Raw genomic sequence first — 20152 nt, forward strand, 5'->3', positions numbered from 1 at the left:
ATAAATTTGTATACAATTCTCGCTTGTTTTTCTTCACTTCTCACTAGTGTGATTAACAATTTTATTTTGTTCTTAAAGTACAGTAAATGTCATAAATGGAAGTAAAATTCATTAAGAGTTCTCAACGGGTTCATTGGGATCGTGTTCTTTAAATAGTTTACACAATAAAAGTGATTAAAATCCAGAGTCACCCATTAAGTTTCAACTTTAATTTGATTTGTAATTTTACATTGACTCTTGGTCCTCTAAGAGCAATAAATAAAAAAGAAATTGTATGAACACCGAAACTTGGCGAAGTTTAAAATTTTAAACTGAATAATAATAAAAAAAAATTGAAACACAAATTATCGTCTTCGATGAAATGTCAGCTTGTGCAGCAATGAACTTGTAAAACTTGTAAAATGTTAATAGGACTGTTTGTGGGGTTGGGTGGATCCGATTTATCTATGTATGTATTTCTCCTATGTAAGGCAACCTCATCCAGTGCTGTGCAATCAAGTATTGAAGCGTCGAACAAAGCAAACAAAAATGTAGTTTTATGCATAAATAAATTTTTTGCGTGTATTGTAAATGTTTCCGTTTCGTTTTTTACGCTTTCTTGGTTTAGTACTAGTATGTAATAGAGATATTCTTAGTACGACTTTTACAAATTTTCAATTAAATTAAACTATGTTTAAACTTAAACATTAAATAAAGGCTCGCCTGAAGCGAACGCTGTTCTTTATAGTTTCCATTTGTATGTTGATTTAGCTGCCGTTGCACATTATTGATTTGCTTCGCTGGCCATTTGCTAAACCACAAACGAAATACAGTTTTCCGGCACAACTCATCGCCATGTAATATCAAAGAACATAAATCAGTAGACAGATTCGATACGATAGAGAATTAGTAACATATGCCGGGCAACCAGACCCGTAAGGCGAGGGAACTCAAATGGAACGCAATGGGTCTGCCTGTGACTTGTGTGAGTGAGTGTTTACGGGTCAACTAAAAATCTAGAAAAAGTATAATATTCGTCGGAACGTTAGGTGTATATCTTGAAATTGAACATTAACGTAGTTGGCAAAATGATACAATTGTGCATTCGCATTTTCTTATTCACTTAAGAGCACGCTACCGAGCAGTTATTACACCATGATACAAATGGAGATGATGATGGAGGCGCAGTTACGGATCTACGGACATGCTGCGAGATGGGCTCCACATGCCTGATGAGAGATGTTGTGATGAGTGTGTGCGATTTTACAGCAACATATAAAATACATTCCGGGTAATCCGCGGGTTGAGTTTAACTACTACCACCTTGTCCCTTGCCGTAGATGAGCTCCTCGCAGATCTTAAGCAGGTCGGCGTTCTCGCGCGACTTCTGCTGCAGCTGCTCCGTCATCGACACCCGCGAGATCTCCTCCTTCTTGAGTAAAGCTTTCAGTTTTTTCGACTCGTCCGCATGTTCCCTCGCGTAGGTGTCCAGCTTTTTGTTGGCACTAGGTCAGTGAACATATTTGTTAAGTCGTCGCTTTTAAAAGTACACCAATAGCTTACATTTCCAACTGTTGCATGGCATGGTTTTTCATCTTGTCGTAGCGCTGTTCCTGCAACCGCAGATTGTCCATCATCTGCCTTCGCTCCGCCAGGAGAGACTCCTCGTTGTTTTTGAGCTGCGTGGTCATCTCTTTGCTCTTTTCGTATTTTCTGCAATAACACCACGATAAGTAGGTTGCTAAAAGAAGTAATACCTGCTTCGTCGAGACTGTGCTTACACATGCAGATCGGAGAATGTCGTTTCCAGCGACGTTAAGTGGTGGTAATTGGCGTCTCGGTCTGCCTGCACTTCCTGTAACTGCCTCTCGTGGAGCTGCGCTTGCTGCTCCTTCTCACTGATCAGCTCCGCAATGGCCTTCTCATAGGCCTCGATGACACCGCTAAAACAATGGAACAACATTAATTACGTACATATATGAAACAACAGATTGGGGGTTGGTTTACTTTTGAACAAATACCCGTTTATACAAATATAATTTTTTTTGGATAGCATGTAATTTAAACAGATCAGTTTTCATTTTGGAAGTGATGGAGATAAAGACCAGATAAACTTGTCGTTGGTCAAATCCGTTTTTTCGACTACTTTAATTTATCTGAACGAGAAACAGGCATAAGTGCTGCTAATTACAAAAGTGAGCCTTAAAACCAACACAGGGCTTTATTTAATTATTGCATCAGCTTTTAAGGTTTCGCATATGTTTAAAATAAAAAAATGTCCATCTTATTACGGTGTGAAATCACCTGTCATTTATCGAGCTAAAAATTCTTAGCAGGGATTCTGAGTCCCTGTGAGAGTTAACTCTTACATGGAAACTTATGAAAACCAAATTGATTCTTATTCTCCAAATTTTTTTTCAAAAGTAATTCATGCTATGCATTAAAAAAAAGTATAACCGAAAAATTAAAAAATGATTTTATGGGCACCTTGCAAATATATGTATGTATAATCATCATTTAACAGAGGAGCAGGACTCACTTTAGTTTTGCATTTATTTTGTCTTTTTCTGTTATACGTTTAATCAGCGCTTCTTCGCGTTGTTCTCCTTCCTTCAGCTTCTTCTCAATGTCTTCAGACCGGGTCCTAGAAATGAACAGAGCTATAGTTGGCATTTTCTATAATTAAGATCGTCTTACACTTCATTTTTGATTTTCTTCTCTAGCTCATCCATATTGTTGTAGTTTATGGTCTTATCCTCCGTGTTCAGGCTGATATATAATAATACAGTAAATAATATGGGACTCAAAAATAATTCACCTGTTACTCACTTGGAATTATCGAAGGTCTTGTTGCAATCGTTATCAATGACGTCCACACTCATTTTAACATGCTTCTGCGGAAATAAATTTAAATTATTAGTCAGTAATCGTGTTTTCAAGAAAGTACGTATATCTATTGATGTACATAATGTATAGGTCTTGATTTGTTTATGGCTTACTTTTGTCCTATCCACAGGTGGCTTAAAGTCCAATTTCTTGGCGGTATCTTTGGCACTCGATACTGTTCCAAATGATTGGTTGCCGCCACTTGTCTCGTGCTCCTCCAATGTGGGACTGAGGATCCTGTTCTGGTTTGCTCCCAAAATGTTCAGAAGAGCCTGCTCCTGCTGATTGAGATGATTAACCGGCACGGGAGCTCCAAGAAGGGGATCGAACTTCAGCAGCAACGAACTACGGTCGATGGGGGCATTATTGCTGCCTTTCGTGTACAAATAATCAAAATCTGATGAGTTCAGTATTACTGTGATGGTTTTCGATGATTGTTGGTGTAGATGGGTATGTTAGATGAGTGCATGCGCGTGCATTGTTGTTTTGTGAGGAGAAAGAAGAAATACAAAACAATAGTTAGTCACTGGCTTTGACGGCACTCTTTCGTATCATATTCAGTTTAATTCAAATCAACGTCAACGTCAAGGTTTTCCACTTTGACCTCCTCCCCTCTTCGGAAATGGACCATTTTTATGAAAGGTTAGGAAGGAAAGTACATATGTGGAAAGGAGAATGGATAATACGCCCCTTAAAAAAGAAATGCATAAAAGTATTACATGATAGCTAACACAAATAAGTGGGAACATATAGAGAGGGAAACAAAGGGAGAAAAAATAAAACAAAATTGATTCTTGTTGATGTTTTAAGTAAAATTTCTTTTTGAATAATCCCATTAAAGTGATTTACCTTAAAAACACATACCAATCTCAATTACTATCTTGTCCAACTTCTTTAATTGACAACTTTAACCATTGCTAATCTCTGTTAATTTTAAATTGGCTTGTTTTCATTATCTTTAAAACCACCTGTTTTTATCTCTAATGATTATTTGCCTTAGTAACTGTGCACTATCAGTTTTATGCACTTTTTCGCGGCTGTCTTTAATTTTTAATGCTTGGAAATTATAAAACTTTATTATAATAAAATACATATGGGAAAATTCTGATCTAAGCATTTCCGTTTTCTAAGTTGACAATGATATGTATTGGTTAATGTGTACTTTTGCAGGTTTGAAAATTTGTCTTTCTAAAGTTTTTTTTCCGACTGTCTCACGATAAATGGAAGAACGATGACAAAAAAGAAAATGTGATATGGCATGACTCAAAGCGAGTATCCTCCCCATTCAACCCCATGTACCCCAAACCCAGATCCCGAGGGGCACGAAAATGAGGTGTGCCTGCTCTGCATAGAAGCCGGAAAGTTTTCGTCACAATGCACACAAAAAAAAGCATTAAGTTCAAGAGATTTAAAAATTTAAATTAATATCAAACCGGCTTTTTATTATTATTTACTTTATATACAAAATAGCCGTTCGTGGTGGTTTTAGTATACAGATTTTTAAGATCAAGATAGTTCTGCGACAACTAAGATAGTATCACGACCGAGGTGGAACCTTTTGTTTCAGTACACACGGGTATGGATTGGAGAGAATACATAAACAAATGCGAAACCCAGCGACGGTCGGCTTTAAAAATAGTGAGAAACCCGGGCAGGCCCAGATTTTAATGGAGGTCACAACCGAAGGCTGGCATGTAGTGCAGCTTTAGTTTTATGCAGTTTTCAGTTTATAAAACAGCGAACCAAAACAAAACAAAGGCAAACGACGGCTCGTGAGTCATTTTATGCAATCGACAAATGGTTTCCGAAAGTGGGTTGATTGAGGGAGAGGAGAATTGGAGAGAGCAGGAGCGAGAGAGCGCTCTTCGCATTGCGCTGCATTTTAACTGCGTGTCTCAGACAAGGTTTGCATTCTCAAGATTTTTCACTGTTATTCACATAATAGTGTTAGCCGTGACCACGGAGCGCCCGAAAAACACCCACACGTATTTTACAAAGCACACCAACACGCAGAGCGAATCACACAATGAAACTTCACGCTCTCACTCTCATATTATTTTTTCTTAGTGATTCGGGGACTTGTCTTCCGTCTTTATTTATGCTTATTTGTTGTTTTTCTTCTGCACAGCTGCTGGATACTTTTCCGATTTACAGCTCTTCTTGCAGGGCAAACCCAAAGAAAGTGCTCTCTGGCCCTGGTAAACAAACAAATAACTCCGATTCTGTGTTTTTAAAATTTACTTTTGCGATTTTACAGCTCGACCATCCCCACGATTGAACGGCCGTAGGACTCCGATAGATATAACGACGTCAGATGTTGAAAACTAACTGAAATGGAATTTCTTATTGCTTACATTTCTCTCCGCAAGTCCAATAAGAAAACCAGCGCACGCACGCGAGCGAGCGAGAGGGCGACAGACGAGCCTGAATTCTGACTGGAGTGTGAGATAGTGACGCGTATTCAGCAGTCAGCAAGTGCGCAGAGAGAGCTACTGCTACTGAGAGAGAGTGAGCGCTGTGTACACGTTGTCTGTTTGGAGTTGTGCACCGTCCGCCCCATCCCACCCCCACCCACAGGCCTGACTAGCTATCTCGCTCTGCTGCACTTGAGTGCAAGACGAGTTCTAAGTTGAATTCCTATGCGCTTGGGTATTAGTGTGTGAGAGTGGGAGAGAGCATTCGATAGGTCACAGTGGGACGTCGATACTAAGAACATTTAATCTGTCAGTCTTCCTACAGATTTCTTATAACAATTTTAAGCCACGCTCAATCCAGTTTTAGACTTCTGCAATTTTGATTAAAAATTTTTATTTTTTAAACCTAATTTCCTAGTGCTGACTAGGCAAGATCAACAGTTGTTTGACAGCTTTAAAATTACATGTATTTCCTTTCGATCATTACTTTAGTTAAATCGTAAATTTATTTTTCAGTCAAATTATCATTTAGAATGTTATTGTATGTAATGTAATCATGGATCAATTAAGGATTCCAAGATTTGGTTAAATACCTTGAGGGGGGTCAACCGTTTAGATAGGGGAGTTTTATTCATCCTCTTACTCGGATAAAATCCGTAAAATATTTATTTTCAATCACAGCAAACCCAAGTTGTGGATGCTATATATGTATGTTGTATACGTCACAATCATAATTGATGATATTTGATGTTCGACGTTCTTACAGATTAGCATTTATCGAGTAGACACTGCATTTTACTGTAGTTGCTATGATTGCAGAGAGCGATTGTTTGAGTGTGGGTAATATTCAGAGATGCATTTGTCTAGTCAGCGATAACGATAAATTAGGCACCTATTTCGAAAATGAACACCGAAGAAATAAAGGAAAACACTTTGAATAAGTAGACAAAAATTACCAATATACTGTGGAAATTACCCAAAATATAAATGCGCTCATCGGTCACAAATACTCAAATACTCATGCCTATCGAGCTGAAAAAAAAACAAATTCTGACAGAGTTTCTTCAATTAGACAAAGTGACGTCACAGCGAACAAAGTGCTTCTTCTTATTACCCGCATTTTAATTCGCGTACGATATTGTGCTGATAAGGTCTGTTAACGACACAGAGAGAGCTAAGAAAAAAAAGAGAGTTCCAATGGAATGGGAGGAGAAAGTACCATTGAGTGGGAGCGGCGAAGAGAAATAAAGAGAGAGAGCGCAATGCGGTATTTTCCATCAGTGAGCAGCAAATATGCATTTGTAGCAAAAAAAAAACAATAACAAAAAACAGGAAATGGGAACAAAACGTGCAAACATAAAACATGTAGTACTAAAAATCATTTTTCATACTCCCTAGTCTGTGAATCATACAATTATGCTAGTTATGGGCGATGTGCTGATCTGACTTTGAGTTTTTACCCGTGTTTTCCCTTTCCTAATTTAAAGTTCAGGTTCATTGCCTTGGATGAGCTTGTGGGTTTATTTTTACAGTTGGACATCGCCGCGATAGGGGAAAAAAAACTATATGTGCATACAAATGTAAGTTCTCGAGTTCAAAGCGCCCATATTATTTCAAGTTCAAAAGTTTATGGGTGGGTTTTCGTAATGGCTGGTGATGTAAGGTCACGAACATGCAAAGGATTCATGGGCACAGTAGAACTCGTGTTAGCAGGACCTACGGTTAAACTTTTTTAGCATGATAAGAAGGGATAAAAACAAAATTGATTTTTGGGCCGAATTTATATATACATATGTACCTAATCTTTTAGTTGATTGATTTTGTCTACAATACCCAATATTACATTGACTGGTACACTACAATACCCGATATTACATTGACTGGTAATACGATAGCCGCAAATTTTCTGTACATATCCTAAAAATATTACAAAATATTGTTTTGACTTACAGTTTTGGTTGCTGGCGCCATCCCGGAACTCTGCATCAAGGACCGGCTCCTCCTCGCCAGCTGCTTCTCCCCTCTGTCTGCTCATTACAGAAGCAGTTTTTCCTATTTCTCCAGCAGAATTGGCCTTAATCTTCGCTTGGTTGTTGAAGCCACTGCTGGTATACTGCGGGGTCTTGAACATGTCATCCGAAACAGGAGATATGGCACCAAAGTGCTCTACAAACACATCGTCCTTTTCATCGCTGGCACTTAGAGTGGCTTGCTCCTTGGCGGACAGGGCTTGCTCCTCTAGGACAACGGTAGCATTTCCAGGCGGCGAGACCGGAGAATGCGCCTCATGGATGGCGGCTCTTTTGAGATTTTGGTAGGTGGGAATCGGTGGCGAATTTAAAACTGGTTCTATGGATTTCTTATAATTTTGCTGAGGTGACTTTATCACAGTTACCTCATCCATCCTCATGGAGACATCCACGTCCATGGCATCACCAGCAATTATATCCTCGGTAGCCTCAATCGCTGGAGAAGCATTTTGCTCCAAGCAGAAGGTACGGCGTGGATTTTCCTTGCAGAAAGTCCTGCGAGATTTGTCCTCCTCCTTTTCCGCTGTGGACTGAATCACCGAAAAAGTTCGTCGCTGATGATCCCCGACCGATTCAAGACTTACAGCAAATGTGGAGGAACCCTCAAAATCTGCTGTATCCACCTCTAATTTTGTATCCCTTATCTTGCCGCTGTCGAAGGTACCATTTAAGAGTATGGGCGAATGCTCGCTCATGGGCAAGGTTTCGTTGAGATGTTCCTGCTTCTCTGGACTCGGTTGAGTTATCGCAATAGCCACTGCTGATTTAGCGATAACTCCAGCTTCAAAAACGCTTTGCTTGCGATCCAAAGACGGTTTAACCACAGCCTCCTCCAAGTAGGGCATATCTTCCAGCTCCGGTGGAGCATGAGGCGAGCGAGGAAAGTGGGACGGTTTCTCCACTGGTCCTCTAATGGGGAAACTAGGCGAGGTCGGTTCCGAGTTACATGCCGTGCTACCTCCAAGATCCAAAGACAAGGGCGTCATAGAACGCTTTTGTGTGGGTGTGACCACCACAACCGTCGAGGGGTGATGCTGTTGCTCCTTCACTCCCACCTTCTCCAACTCTGGAATCTGCAGTTTCATGGTAACTGATTCTCCAGGACTTAAATAATCAGGCAAAGGCAACTCCCTCAAAGCCAGAAATTCTAGTTCTTCGGCGGTTTTTGGACGATGAGTGGGTATGGGCGGAGAAAGAGCCAGCTCCTCCATTTTGGCTTGGGGCGTCGGTATAGGGGGTGACAGCGGAGCTGGCGTTGGCTCCACATCAATGCATTTCAATGAATCTTCTTGCTCTGCAATGTTCTGATCCAATTGATGGTTCTGAGAAGGCTGTTTTATTAAATCCGTTTCTTTTTCTTCGAAAACGTTTAAGGGTGGTATGGTTGAAATAGGTGCCTGCGATTCCAATTGATTCTGTCGAGGTGACCTTATCACCGAGGCATCATCCACTTTCATGGAGACATCCACTTCCATGGGCTCAAACTCCTCCTCAGTTATTTTCTCCTCGGTGGCCTCCACAGCTGGTGACGCATTTTGTTCAAGGCAGAATTCTGCTTCTTTCATTTCAGATCCCTTGATTGTTTCTACTGACACTGAAGTTATCTGGTCTTCATCCCGATCATCTTCCGATGGGCGTTCTAGAAGCTCTTGAAAATTCAGGGGCGCGTGAGAATTTTCTGATTCCGGCCGCGGCGCGTTATGGATAGGATCTTGAACGTCCAGTATATGTAATACTTCTTCGGAACTTTGTTGCTGTGTTTCCTGTGCTGCATTCTCCTGATTTTCTTCCCTCTTCTCAAACTCTTGTTTCTTTAGGTCCCTTGAAAAATCGAATTCAGTCCGTTGGGATGGTTCATTAGCCTGCTCAGACTGTCCTGATTCTCCAGGGGGCGATCCTTCAGTTCGACTTATAAGTTCCTGTTCTTTATCCAACTGTATTTGCACAACGGAGAACCCTTCTATCCTCTCCTGCTCCTGTTTCCCTTTATCCTGCTTAAGATTCATCTCTGCGATTGACTGAGTTTTGCTAAGCATTTGCTGTTGTAATAGCTCATGGTCTTCGGGACACAACACATCTTTTAACATTTCCATGGTTTCGTTGATATCATCCACATCCATAGCTTCATAGCTGACGTTGTTGTGCTGGCTGACAGCCAAAGGATCTTCGAATTCGTTCTCTATTGTAGCAACCGAAGTCATGGACAACTGTTGCTCCAGCACATCGTTAAGGGCACTTGAATATGCCTCCAATTCAGAGCGATCTCCCGTGTACCGCTCACTGTGAAGCGATAAGCACTCCACGAAAACATCCGAGTCCGAATGGTTTGACTTCAGTTGAGCTGTGGGAGTAATAAAAGTAAAGTAAGTTTAAACTGAAAAACAAGAATGAACGCTATAGTCGAGTGCCTCGACTATCATATACAAGTAATTCGTCTAACCAATATAGCTTTTGGCAACGGCTCGAAAAAAAAAAGTTATTCCAAAAAATCACGAACTATTTTTATTTCTTCCAGAAATTTCTTATCACTCAATTTATGTTTCTTTTTCTTAATATTTATGCCATTATCCATTAAACAAAGAAGTTGTTTTTAACTTCTTTTTTAATTTAGTAATATTTTTGTTATTTTTAATTTTAATAAAAATCAAAAATTAAAAAGAGATCTATTCTGACACATATAAACCCTTTTATTCTTCAACAATTAAAACAAAATTCGTTGTCCATATTTATAGCGAACTTGCCAAGTAAGGACTATAAAATGTAGCCTATGGGTTGTTCTTAATTATTGTCGAATTTTAGGATATTTTTTGGTACACTGCCATTTTAAATAATACACTTTAATTTAATAGTTAAACGTATATGGGACGTTCCATATCAACCCGGCCACCTTGTTTTTTTTTTAAGTGCAGTGTACCACCTTGAGATCTAAGAACATCGTTTCCAAGATTTATCCTCATACCTATTTCGACAATATAAGCACTCTTTCGCCGAATATCCACGTAAGATAGTTTATACTAAAACTATTTTATCCGGCGAACGGAAAAACGAGTTAGATAAATGAAAATCAAGTAGATTTGTCTTTTCATGGCCGATTACGAGAAAAATAGTGCATTTTATTCATAAAAAGATGACCACGCAATAGCAAATTTTAAGTCCAAAAGAAGGATTTTAGCCAAAGAGCCGACGAAAAAAAAACATTTTATTTTTCCCAAAAAACTCCCATTTCACCGCATTTTATTTAACTTATTTCGAAGTGGGATCTTTGCCGATTAATTATATATGATTTTATAAAATAAATTGTTTTGCATTGGTGGTCCCATTTTTTCGATTTTTTACGACATCAACAGAAGCTTGGCAGTCACGAAATTGTTTTAAAAAATTTTACATTTTCAAAGTTTGCCGGGTGTTTGGTCAGAATATACTCGACTTTGTCTATTCATTTATTCGGCAAAATTAAAGGGTGGCATTATAGTTGTAATCTAAAATTCATATCACCTAAATTGGTGTAGCCCAACTCGAGTGTACAAATCAAATACATAAATCACCCAATCAAAAATACAAAAACGTATCCATTTAAAATATTTTGTACTTCGTTTTCGTGGGTTCGTTTCTACCAGGAACTACCATCCGCCTTTTTTGGCAATTTTCAAAATTTTATTTTTTAAACTAGTGTTATTAAAGCATCTTATGCCTTAGATATATAAAAATATATGTGAGTCTTTCAAAAAAGTGCGCGACACTGCTCTTTAGGAAGTGAAAAATTGATTGTGTTACCTTAGGAAGTGAGCAAATCAGGAGCTAACTGTTACATATAACTATTATATATGCATTTCATAATTAAAACGTATAACCGTTAGGTTCTCCGCTCTTATCTAACAGTGGGCGATGGAGTAGGCGTGGAAAAGTTTATTAGATCAATCGATAGTTATTGACGTTAAAAGCGTTCACACGGATAGAGGGACATGGCCAGACCGACTCTACCATTGATTCTGATATAGGCCATATACATAAATTCGAAAACGAATAACATTAATTTAATACAATATACTCTACAAGTAACTAACCCGAGTAATAATTCATAATTATCTTTTTTAACTGCTTATTCAAATGCTTTTAAATTAGTAAGTTGGCAGACCTACATCGGTTTGGCTATTGAGGTACCCTTAAGTTTAAAATACGTTCATGGTTTTAAACTTAAAATATCTTAAATTAATCTTTTAAGATATTTTATTGAATTAATCTTTTAATTTTTTTTAGGACTAAAACCATTTTCGTTTAAATGCTGTTGCTGTCGTTCAAATGCTCACCCTCCATTTCGGCACTTAAAGGAGCCAGTTCTGGTATTTGCGTCTCATCGAACTCGGGAAGCCCTCCGAATTTTGGAACCGCGTCCACATCCAGCTTAAGGCAACCTGTTGCCACCGTCTGATGGCCCAAAGCAGCGGCCAGAGCCTTCTGTTGTTCCATGCTTGATGGCTTGGGACTGGGCTTCACCGCCAGCGGACTCATCTGCCAAACAAGAGGTGCATAAAATGCATGAAAATTAATTAGAAATTGTGCATCGCGTGCGGCATGATTCGAAAGAAAAGTATAAAAATTAAGGTGGGCAAGGTAGGGAAAAATAAACATAATCCAAACAATTGGCAGACGAATAACGAAAACAACCGATGACGGGGTTGGGTTGTAAAATATGATCACGGGTAGCAGCTGCTTGGGAATTTAATTAGAAATTCTTGACACATTGCTTGACATAAATAGGGCGCATCTGGGATTTCGGTTGTCTGTTTTAAGGAATGAATGCCCTTTACTTATTGTTTACACTTTTGTGTCATTTTTGCATATTATTTACTTAAAGCATTCAGTAACTCCTTATATAAGAAATCGTTATAAGGGTTGAATAAGTATGGTCTTAATAATCTATTTTCCCAGTATCATTAAGTATCGTAATAAAATTTGTGCATGGCTACGAAGGCAAATGTCTTATAACTTATATTTTAAGCCTAATGAGGTTTATTCTGTTCTGAATGTATTTTAATAAAGCAAAACCATAAACAATAATAAATATCTCACAGAGAGAGTGGCAAGCAATCTCATCGATACCCCCACACTTGGCTAAGTGAGAGCACACATTCGAAATAGTCGTCGCAGTCGGTCAGTCGACAAGCAGTCATTAATTTAAAAGCTAGCCAAGACGTGAGAAATCGGGGATATGGGGGAGATGGACGTGAAACTGGGCCGGCGTCAGCTTTTGTGCAATGTGAAATGAACATACGGCGGATTCAATGTGACCGGGCCGGGCCAGGCCGCCATGTTTTCCGTCTATTCACGGTTTGGGTGCAACGTTCTACTCGCGAAATTTAATTAGAACGCATTACAGTACAATGATTGCGGCAAGGTTAAAGTCAGAGAATACGACGAATGGGGGCAAGTGTGGGCCAGATTATGGCGCACCATTGGGAGTAGGGTAAGGGGTAAATGGGCCAGCGGGATCTAAAGGAATATCGATAAGTAAAACCAATCTTAAGACTAAAATAGCAAAAAAGGAATCTAATTAACAAAGAACCATTTTTTGGAAACAGAAAAACAAAAAAAAAATATATATATTTGGTTTCAACAATGCACAGGGTATTATATGTAGTTTCAGTCAGAAGTTTGCAACGCAGTAAATGAGTCTTTTCAGATTTTAAAAAGAATATAGGCTCTTAAGCATCATTAAAATCCGAGTCGATATAGACATTTCCGTCTGTTCGACCCACCACCTCCAAACAAACTAGTCTATCAGATTTTCAGAACGGAATGCCTCTACAATCAGATACTATGTGTCAAACTGTATATAAAAAAAAAGGGAGTAACCTATGTTCCAACATTTGTGATATCTTTAGTTAAGTTGAGTATAGTTCAGACAACAAAGATTTAGGATTCGCTGCTATTAAATTTTAAAATCAAACCATAAGAAAGAGTTATAGCTAAGTAGAGTATTTAAAACACAATTTACAAAACCTTTAGTTGTGAAATAAAGTAGACAAATACACTATGTGAAATTTTCTTTTTTAACAAAATGTTTAAGCATTCTCCCACACGGTAATTTTTAATTGCAGCGATCCGAATTCATACATTTTAGGTAGTGTATTTATTTACTTAATTTAAAAACATTTTTCATCACAAAAGTTGATATAAGAACCTTTTTATGGTAAAGGTGTGATGCCATTATATGATATCAAAAGTTTTTTTAAGGCAATTATTTTCGAAGTGTTAATAGTAAATCGCCACTATTCTTGGTAATGTGTAAATCGTCAAAAGTTAAGGAATCGCAAATCCAAATTTAAGCATTTTCAAGCTTTTTCCCCGCTAAACTAGAGGGTTTTGAAAAAGTTGTAGAACAAAGGGTTTTTCAGCCCAATCGGTTTAATACGACAAAAATTATCGCAGCACCGTAACACAAAAATAAGGCAAACTGACAAACATGCTTTTAATCTAGAATTTAAAATGGCCAAGAATTCATTTAAATTGCATACCTTTTTAAAAGATCGGTACATTTTGCAACTCCGGTTTTCCTAGCTTAAATATTCTAAGATTAACTTTTTTACTGCAATTTCTTCTGAACCAACCGATTTTTTAAATGACTTAGGACCAAAAATTGAAAAAACTCAATAGATTTTGATCGGCGTATTACTTGATTCGATCAGACTATCGTAGCAGATTTTTCAATTTTGCCCCTATTAATAGCAGTATTTTCGCGTACACTACCAATGCAATTCGTCACTACGTGGACTGCCGTCCAAAGTGATATATTTTTGTAAGTTTGATATTTTTGATAAGATAAAAATCAATCAATATACGCAAATTCTTAAGAAATGCAGGAAGTCTAACACTTTTGGGGAATACAAAATAAATTAGTGTCGCCGATCAAAACCACGTATTGAAACTCCGTGTTCTTTCATTAACTAAAAAATAAAAACAGGGTATTCCATGGGGCGGAAACAAATTAAATGCGATCAATTTTGACAGCAAAACGATTTTCTAAGTGTTCTAGAAAAAGCCGAAAAATACATACATAGGCGACTTATTTACTTTTCGGCAGTATCGGATAAAAAATCACTGATTGTGGTTTTAATGACATTTTATAATTATAGATGACAGGTCTGTAGGATTGAAAATTTTTTCTTCCTGCCTTGTCATAACTAAACGTATGAAATTTTACGTATTAGGTACCTATTTAAAAAGATACTTTAAAACAAAACTGTTTTTCTTTGTTTACTAAAATATGTTTTTTGGAAAAGTGCCAGTAACGGCATACTTGAAAAAAGGTTTGTAAGTTGGGACAGTTTTAAAATGTAATAAAACTCAACTGAAAAGTAATCTAAACTTTTTAAACCTATTTATGTTTGATAACTTAATAAATTTTAGTTAGTTTTAACTTGTTTTTCTTCCTTTGTTAAAGTATTTTTTTCTATGTTACAATTAAAATTGAAAGGTTTTTTGAACGACTCACATTTCCCTTAATTTCGAAGAAATGTATGTACCGAAAGCAATGTCGTTCAATTTAAAGAATTTAATAAAATTAGTCGCACAAAAATCTTCACAAATTGCAGTGATTTTAGGATGGGTGTGGTTTTGTTAACTTAAAAACAGATCATTTATCATTATTTGCAGTCCCTGATTTTTGTTCAACCTCAAAAATTGTCAAACTTGGTTTGAGAATGAACAACAAGACTAACAGCAGAATAAGTCTTTACGGAAATGCATATGGGCAAATCCGAAAAATGGTCAAGCAGGACCGAAACAAAAAATCTTCATAATCATCGTATTTTTTGCGTATTTACACAAATAAATGGCCATATTTTCATATTACAGTGGAACCAAAGCATATTTCATTTGTTTTGTTGAAGAAATTCCCCTGAAAACTGAAAAAATTAACCTTTTCCATTTCTAGCTACTTTTAAAGGCATTTTTATGATTAATTATTTCGCAAGGAAAACATATGAATTTTTTGAACTTTTTCCACCAAACCTCTTTATTGCAATCTAATAAGAAGATAAAAACCCAAAAAAGGCAAAAAAATTTTCAATTAACTGTTAATAAAACAACATGGAAAAATCGTACGACCCGTACGTTCGCGACCGGTACTTAATTCAACAAAAAAAAAACAAATGGGAATATTTCCTTGGGATCAGACTCGAATGAAAGCTACATGAATCCATTTTAAAAGTAAAGTTATTGCTTTAGAATATTCCGACCCAATTCGCAGATATTTGCATTGTACTAGATTAAGCCAAAGTCGACTTCCATTTTGTGTACGTTCGCGACCGCATGTTTTTTGCCAATATTATGAAAATTATAGCTCAATAGATCCAATCATTTACACTAAGCTAAGAGCTAACAAATTGCTATCGAACAGCAAAAAAAAATTCCGAAAACGATTATTTTCTTTTTTTATTTGCACTAAGTGCGTACGAACGTACGTTCGCGAACCCTAGAAATGCCCATATGATACATTATGAATGCGGTCGAAAATATCTCCGTTACTGTTTGACAATCATCTGACTAAAATTAGAACACCCTCTGCAAGGGTAAAAATAAATCGTATAAAACGAGCATCAAGAAGAGTAACTCAATAAACACGCAGTTCACTCAGTGTAATATTTTTGGGGACATACCTCGCCACTCATAGCCTGTAAGTGCTCCATTTCGTTAGCACTAACTTGGTTAAGATTCACGTTTATCTCGCTTAAGAGTTGCTGGATAGTTTCTCTACTACTGCTGTTCTCGGAGGCTGCCAGTGGGATTGAAATGGGCTCCTTCAGGAGACTGCAGTGCTGCTCCTCCAATTGCAGTAGATCTTCTGCGGCAGACTCCAAAAGCGTGCCCAGGTGCAAGGAGACGGGAGAATCTCCTTCATTATCCTTTGGTGAAGGATGCTTAGCTTCTGATGCTTCCGTGGCCGCTGGTTGAGTGGTGGCAATGCCAGTGGTAATGCCATTATCCCTTGGTGAAGGATGCCGAACTTCTGATGCTTCCATGGCCGCTGGCTGAGTGGTGGTAATGCCAGTGGTGGCGATGCTCTTGGGCCTTTTGATTATACTCGCGATGAAGTCCATGACGCTCTACGCACGATTAACTCCGGAGACTCGTTATGGTTCACTTGATTCCATAAACCGATGGATCGATAGAAATTCTTGGTTGGTCTTTAATGTTTTTTCCTTTTTTCGGGATTTGCGTTGTGACACAGATTTTGGCTCGCCTACTCGGAAAATTTTCTACTGTGATTTTTCGCCGTCATCTCTTCTATTATATTGGGTAACACCGCCGGGATTCTCGCGACCCGCCGCAGCGTACGTTTCTCACTAGTTCCCGATCTTGTCTGTCTTTGAAATCAATTTAAAAATATTTTCATTTTCAATTTGCTTTGCTCCGCTCAGCGGCACACAAGCACAAATGTTTTCGGGCAAGAGAGTGTGGGGCAGCGACAGAAAGAGAGCTAAATTTTCAATGGCATCCACATAACGATCCGGATGTTTTTGTATGACTATGAGTTTGGATCGCTTCTAGCAGTAATGTCGGTTCTCCCTTTATCAGTACGGACCCCTCTCTTTTTCTCGCGCAATCTCCTCCCGCTCTTTTAATACTTATAACGGGGAAGGGACAGAGTCCCCAACATGTCGAGATATGGGTCTTACCTTTTCTTCAATATGCTTAATCAATATTATGTATTGAAGAGCAAATAGATTTTAATTAGACTACTAGAATAATCGAATAATCCGAAATCATGCAAAGCGTTTTACACTACAGATGCGGCTTTGATTTCCTAGCAACCTAACATTAAAATAAAGCTTTGAAAGTGTATTCATTTTTTTCCTACTACATTTTTAAACATTCATCTCACGTTCTAAAATGTGGTACTAAAAAAATTTATTGCATTAGCAACGCTTGATTTTAATGTCAGTTTTCTATGAAATAAAACATTCGACTTCAAAGAAAAAATTCGCATGTGTAGGGTAAACGATTTTGAGTGTTTGGCAATGATGCTAGCACTTTAAACACACTACATCTCACTTCTAAAAGCTATAGACATGTACTGGATCAAAAAAAAACAAAAAAATGTGTTGGGTGCTGAAATACCAATCGCCAATTTTTGGGTCAGGAACATACATTTCTTCCAACATAGCTTTTATTTTTCTGAAGTTATTCGAAGTTATTCACGCACGCTGCACTCTACCTCCCAGTGGGTTTCGGCATTGCTTACATAGAAACTCTTTTCAATAGCTAAGATTCAGTGCTAACGATCCTTTGGTAGTCGAAAGGTGAAACATGCATCTTTACCGAATCTAAATGGCTCCTTCTGTGTGTGTTATTATATGTTATAAAGTTTTATATAGATTTGCTTTTCAATCTAAGCCGATTCTCAATCTTGAGTTAGCAATTTAAAAAATTACTATTCACTATTTAAAAAAATTAAATATATTATCTGGGTACCAGATTTCCGGTTGTTAAAAGTCCCTATTTTGCAATGCAATGGAAATTGTCGGTTTATGTTCAAGCGTAACATTTAAATGTTTTGGATTTTGGTGACAGTCTTCACTTGGACCGCCCTGCTTAATTGGCACGTAATTTAGTGCAATGCATACAGTGCGGGCGCCAGATGACAACCTTCTGGTCTGAACTGCAATGGAAAACTGAAAAACTAGTCAAGCCTTAGTCAATTCAGACTGAAATGCAGCAGTGAAAAACGCAAGACCCCGCAAAAAAGGTAAAACACTTAAAGAGGGGAATAGAAAACGGGGGAAAACGAAATTAGGGCAACAGACGACTGAAAGTCTTCGCCAAACAGCTGGAGCTCCAGCCTGGTACACACTTATATTTTTTAGATTTATGTTTTAAAAATTTCTAAATACTTAAAAATACACATTAAATGTTCAATTTTTTCAGAATTTTCAGTTAAAACGGGAAATGTAACATGGATGCAAGGAATTTAAAATATTTTTTGCGGTGTAGCCCTTGTGGATGCCAAGTGACATGCAATCCCACTGCCATTGTTGCGCATCACGGCGCACTATCTGCAAGTCGAGTCGAATCGAATCGAGGAAGTACTCCACATTGTCCAACGGCTGACTTAGCATATTTGGCGAGAAAATCTAAGCACTGAAACGGAATCCCACACGATGGGCCTTGACGAGGTGGCAATAGTTAGATGTTGCCTTTACAAATGCGTGACAGGTGACAAGGTATCAAGTTTAGAAACCAAACAGAGCTTCTCAACGAATCTTCTTTAATTACATATTATTGTTTTAAGATTTTAAGATTTGTTTTTACCTCTGATCTACCTTGAGGTCTTTGTATGCTATTACTATTATTTTAAAAATAAAAATAAATAAAAAGATTATATAAAATAAGGTAAAACAAATTTAAATGTATGATTTGTCGGAAAATAACTGAATGAAAATACACACAAGAGTTTTGGTTGTTTATAGTCGGGGACTTGAATTTTATACGTGGCACATGGTGGATTACTGTATAAAGTTGGAATAGGAAACTTTGACGGAAATTCGAATACTCTCTGCAACAACATAGGGGAAATTAAAGCAAACAAATATTGGAGAAAAGACAACTATAAACTGAACTATAAATAGGCGAAAAACAAATGTAGACAGCAAGGGTGGAAGCATCTGCAGATCTTCCTTAACGACCGTCGTTGGTGGCAAAAGGGGAGATGGAGTGTAAAGACTTATAGTCAAACTGGAGATCCAGAGAAGCACATTACACGGTTTACGCAATAAAAAACCTTCTTCAGGCATTATTTCAGTTTCAATTAGCAATTATTGTTGGTTTGGCAAGAAGGCCATTCAAACAAGATATGGCGAACACCATTAGGACATCTGGAAAACGAAAAATGGTCAAGAGGCAGCCACATCTTTCAGATATCGGGGATACACCATGAAGAATATTGCATTTATTGGAAGATCACTTGGCCTACCAGATTCCCTGGCCCGTTGTCCGCTTTTGTGGCAATTCTTCCGGCCGAGGCCCTCGGTTTCTTTGTCTTGCCCTGCTTATTGCCCATTTTCGGGGTGGAGCTACGGCTGGTCTGGACTCTTGGGATGGACAATGTCCGGCGGACACCGATCGACTGGCTGGTCGCCGACAGCTGCCACAGAGCTAATAAAAACGGCGCAGCACATAACATATACAATGTACAAATGCGAATAAAGAAAAATAGGAGAAACAGCCGGTGATCGAAGCGTTGCTCCATGCATATGTGTATTGTATTCCGGGTCTACTTGTGCACATGCTAGAAAGTGAATGTTTTGGCATATTGCGCGTGGTCGGGGGACGGGGCACGCCCCCAATTTGAGTTACTTCGCTTACCTTAACGGCGCCATCGTTTTTGTTGATCTCGCGCAAAACTCCACGACCGCCAATTCCCACACCCAAGCCATTGTCTGCACCATCGAATTCCATGACATATATCCCAGTATGCAGCTCTCTTCTAACGGCAGAGTGCACAGTTTTCACTCTATCTGCTGAGTTAAAGGCGAAAAATCCTATTTGTCACAATGTATAGATGGGTGAGTCGAATTTTTTGCGTTGCTTTTGTGAAAAATGCCGCTACAATTTGAAGAAGCATGAAATGTCAGTGTGACCGCGCGTAAGCCCTGCAAAAATACTACTCAGCCCATACAAAATATACCAAAACCATTTGAACCTATAACAGCATTGGTCGCGTTCAGCAGAACAACCTGTTAAATTGCTGAATATTTGAAAATTCAATAGAAAGCAACAAGCAGCAGGGTCAAATTTTCAAATTTATTGGAAGTAAAACATGTAATTTATTTTTTTTATTATAAG

General features: G+C 38.1%; 1 protein-coding gene across 8 annotated transcripts; it reads right to left on the reverse strand.

Moving 5' to 3' along the window:
- Positions 1-531: 531 nt before the first annotated feature.
- Positions 532-19925, reverse strand: tacc (transforming acidic coiled-coil protein). Of its 8 annotated transcripts, XM_065866644.2 has the most exons (11): positions 15967-16658; positions 11617-11818; positions 7230-9650; positions 2979-3280; positions 2809-2873; positions 2677-2748; positions 2519-2623; positions 1761-1922; positions 1543-1692; positions 1303-1484; positions 532-995 (listed from the first exon to the last, which is right to left on the reverse strand). In XM_065866644.2, the coding sequence occupies exons 1-11, from the start codon at positions 16405-16407 to the stop codon at positions 988-990; spliced, it is 4110 nt and encodes a 1369-aa protein (XP_065722716.2). In that variant the 5' UTR covers positions 16408-16658; the 3' UTR covers positions 532-987. The 8 variants fall into 8 exon arrangements, with proteins under 8 accessions (XP_065722716.2, XP_065722719.2, XP_065722722.2 ...); XM_065866647.2 differs by lacking the exon at positions 15967-16658 and adding an exon at positions 19673-19925 and having other exon boundaries at positions 532-1484; XM_065866650.2 differs by lacking the exon at positions 15967-16658 and adding an exon at positions 19673-19919 and having other exon boundaries at positions 532-1484; positions 2979-3238.
- Positions 19926-20152: the final 227 nt, after the last annotated feature.

Source organism: Drosophila suzukii, chromosome 3 (assembly GCF_043229965.1).
Source record: "Drosophila suzukii chromosome 3, CBGP_Dsuzu_IsoJpt1.0, whole genome shotgun sequence".
Taxonomy (NCBI): domain Eukaryota; kingdom Metazoa; phylum Arthropoda; class Insecta; order Diptera; family Drosophilidae; genus Drosophila; species Drosophila suzukii.

Excerpts from the sequence above, each read along its gene's own strand:
- tacc (XM_065866643.2), bottom strand. The coding sequence starts at position 16,407 with ATGGACTTCATCGCGAGTATAATCAAAAGGCCCAAGAGCATCGCCACC. Across the intron at positions 11,819-15,966 it reads TACAGGCTATGAGTGGCGAG|ATGAGTCCGCTGGCGGTGAA; the intron begins GTATGTCCCCAA and ends CTTGTTTGGCAG. Across the intron at positions 9,651-11,616 it reads TTTAAGTGCCGAAATGGAGG|CTCAACTGAAGTCAAACCAT; the intron begins GTGAGCATTTGA and ends TTACTCCCACAG.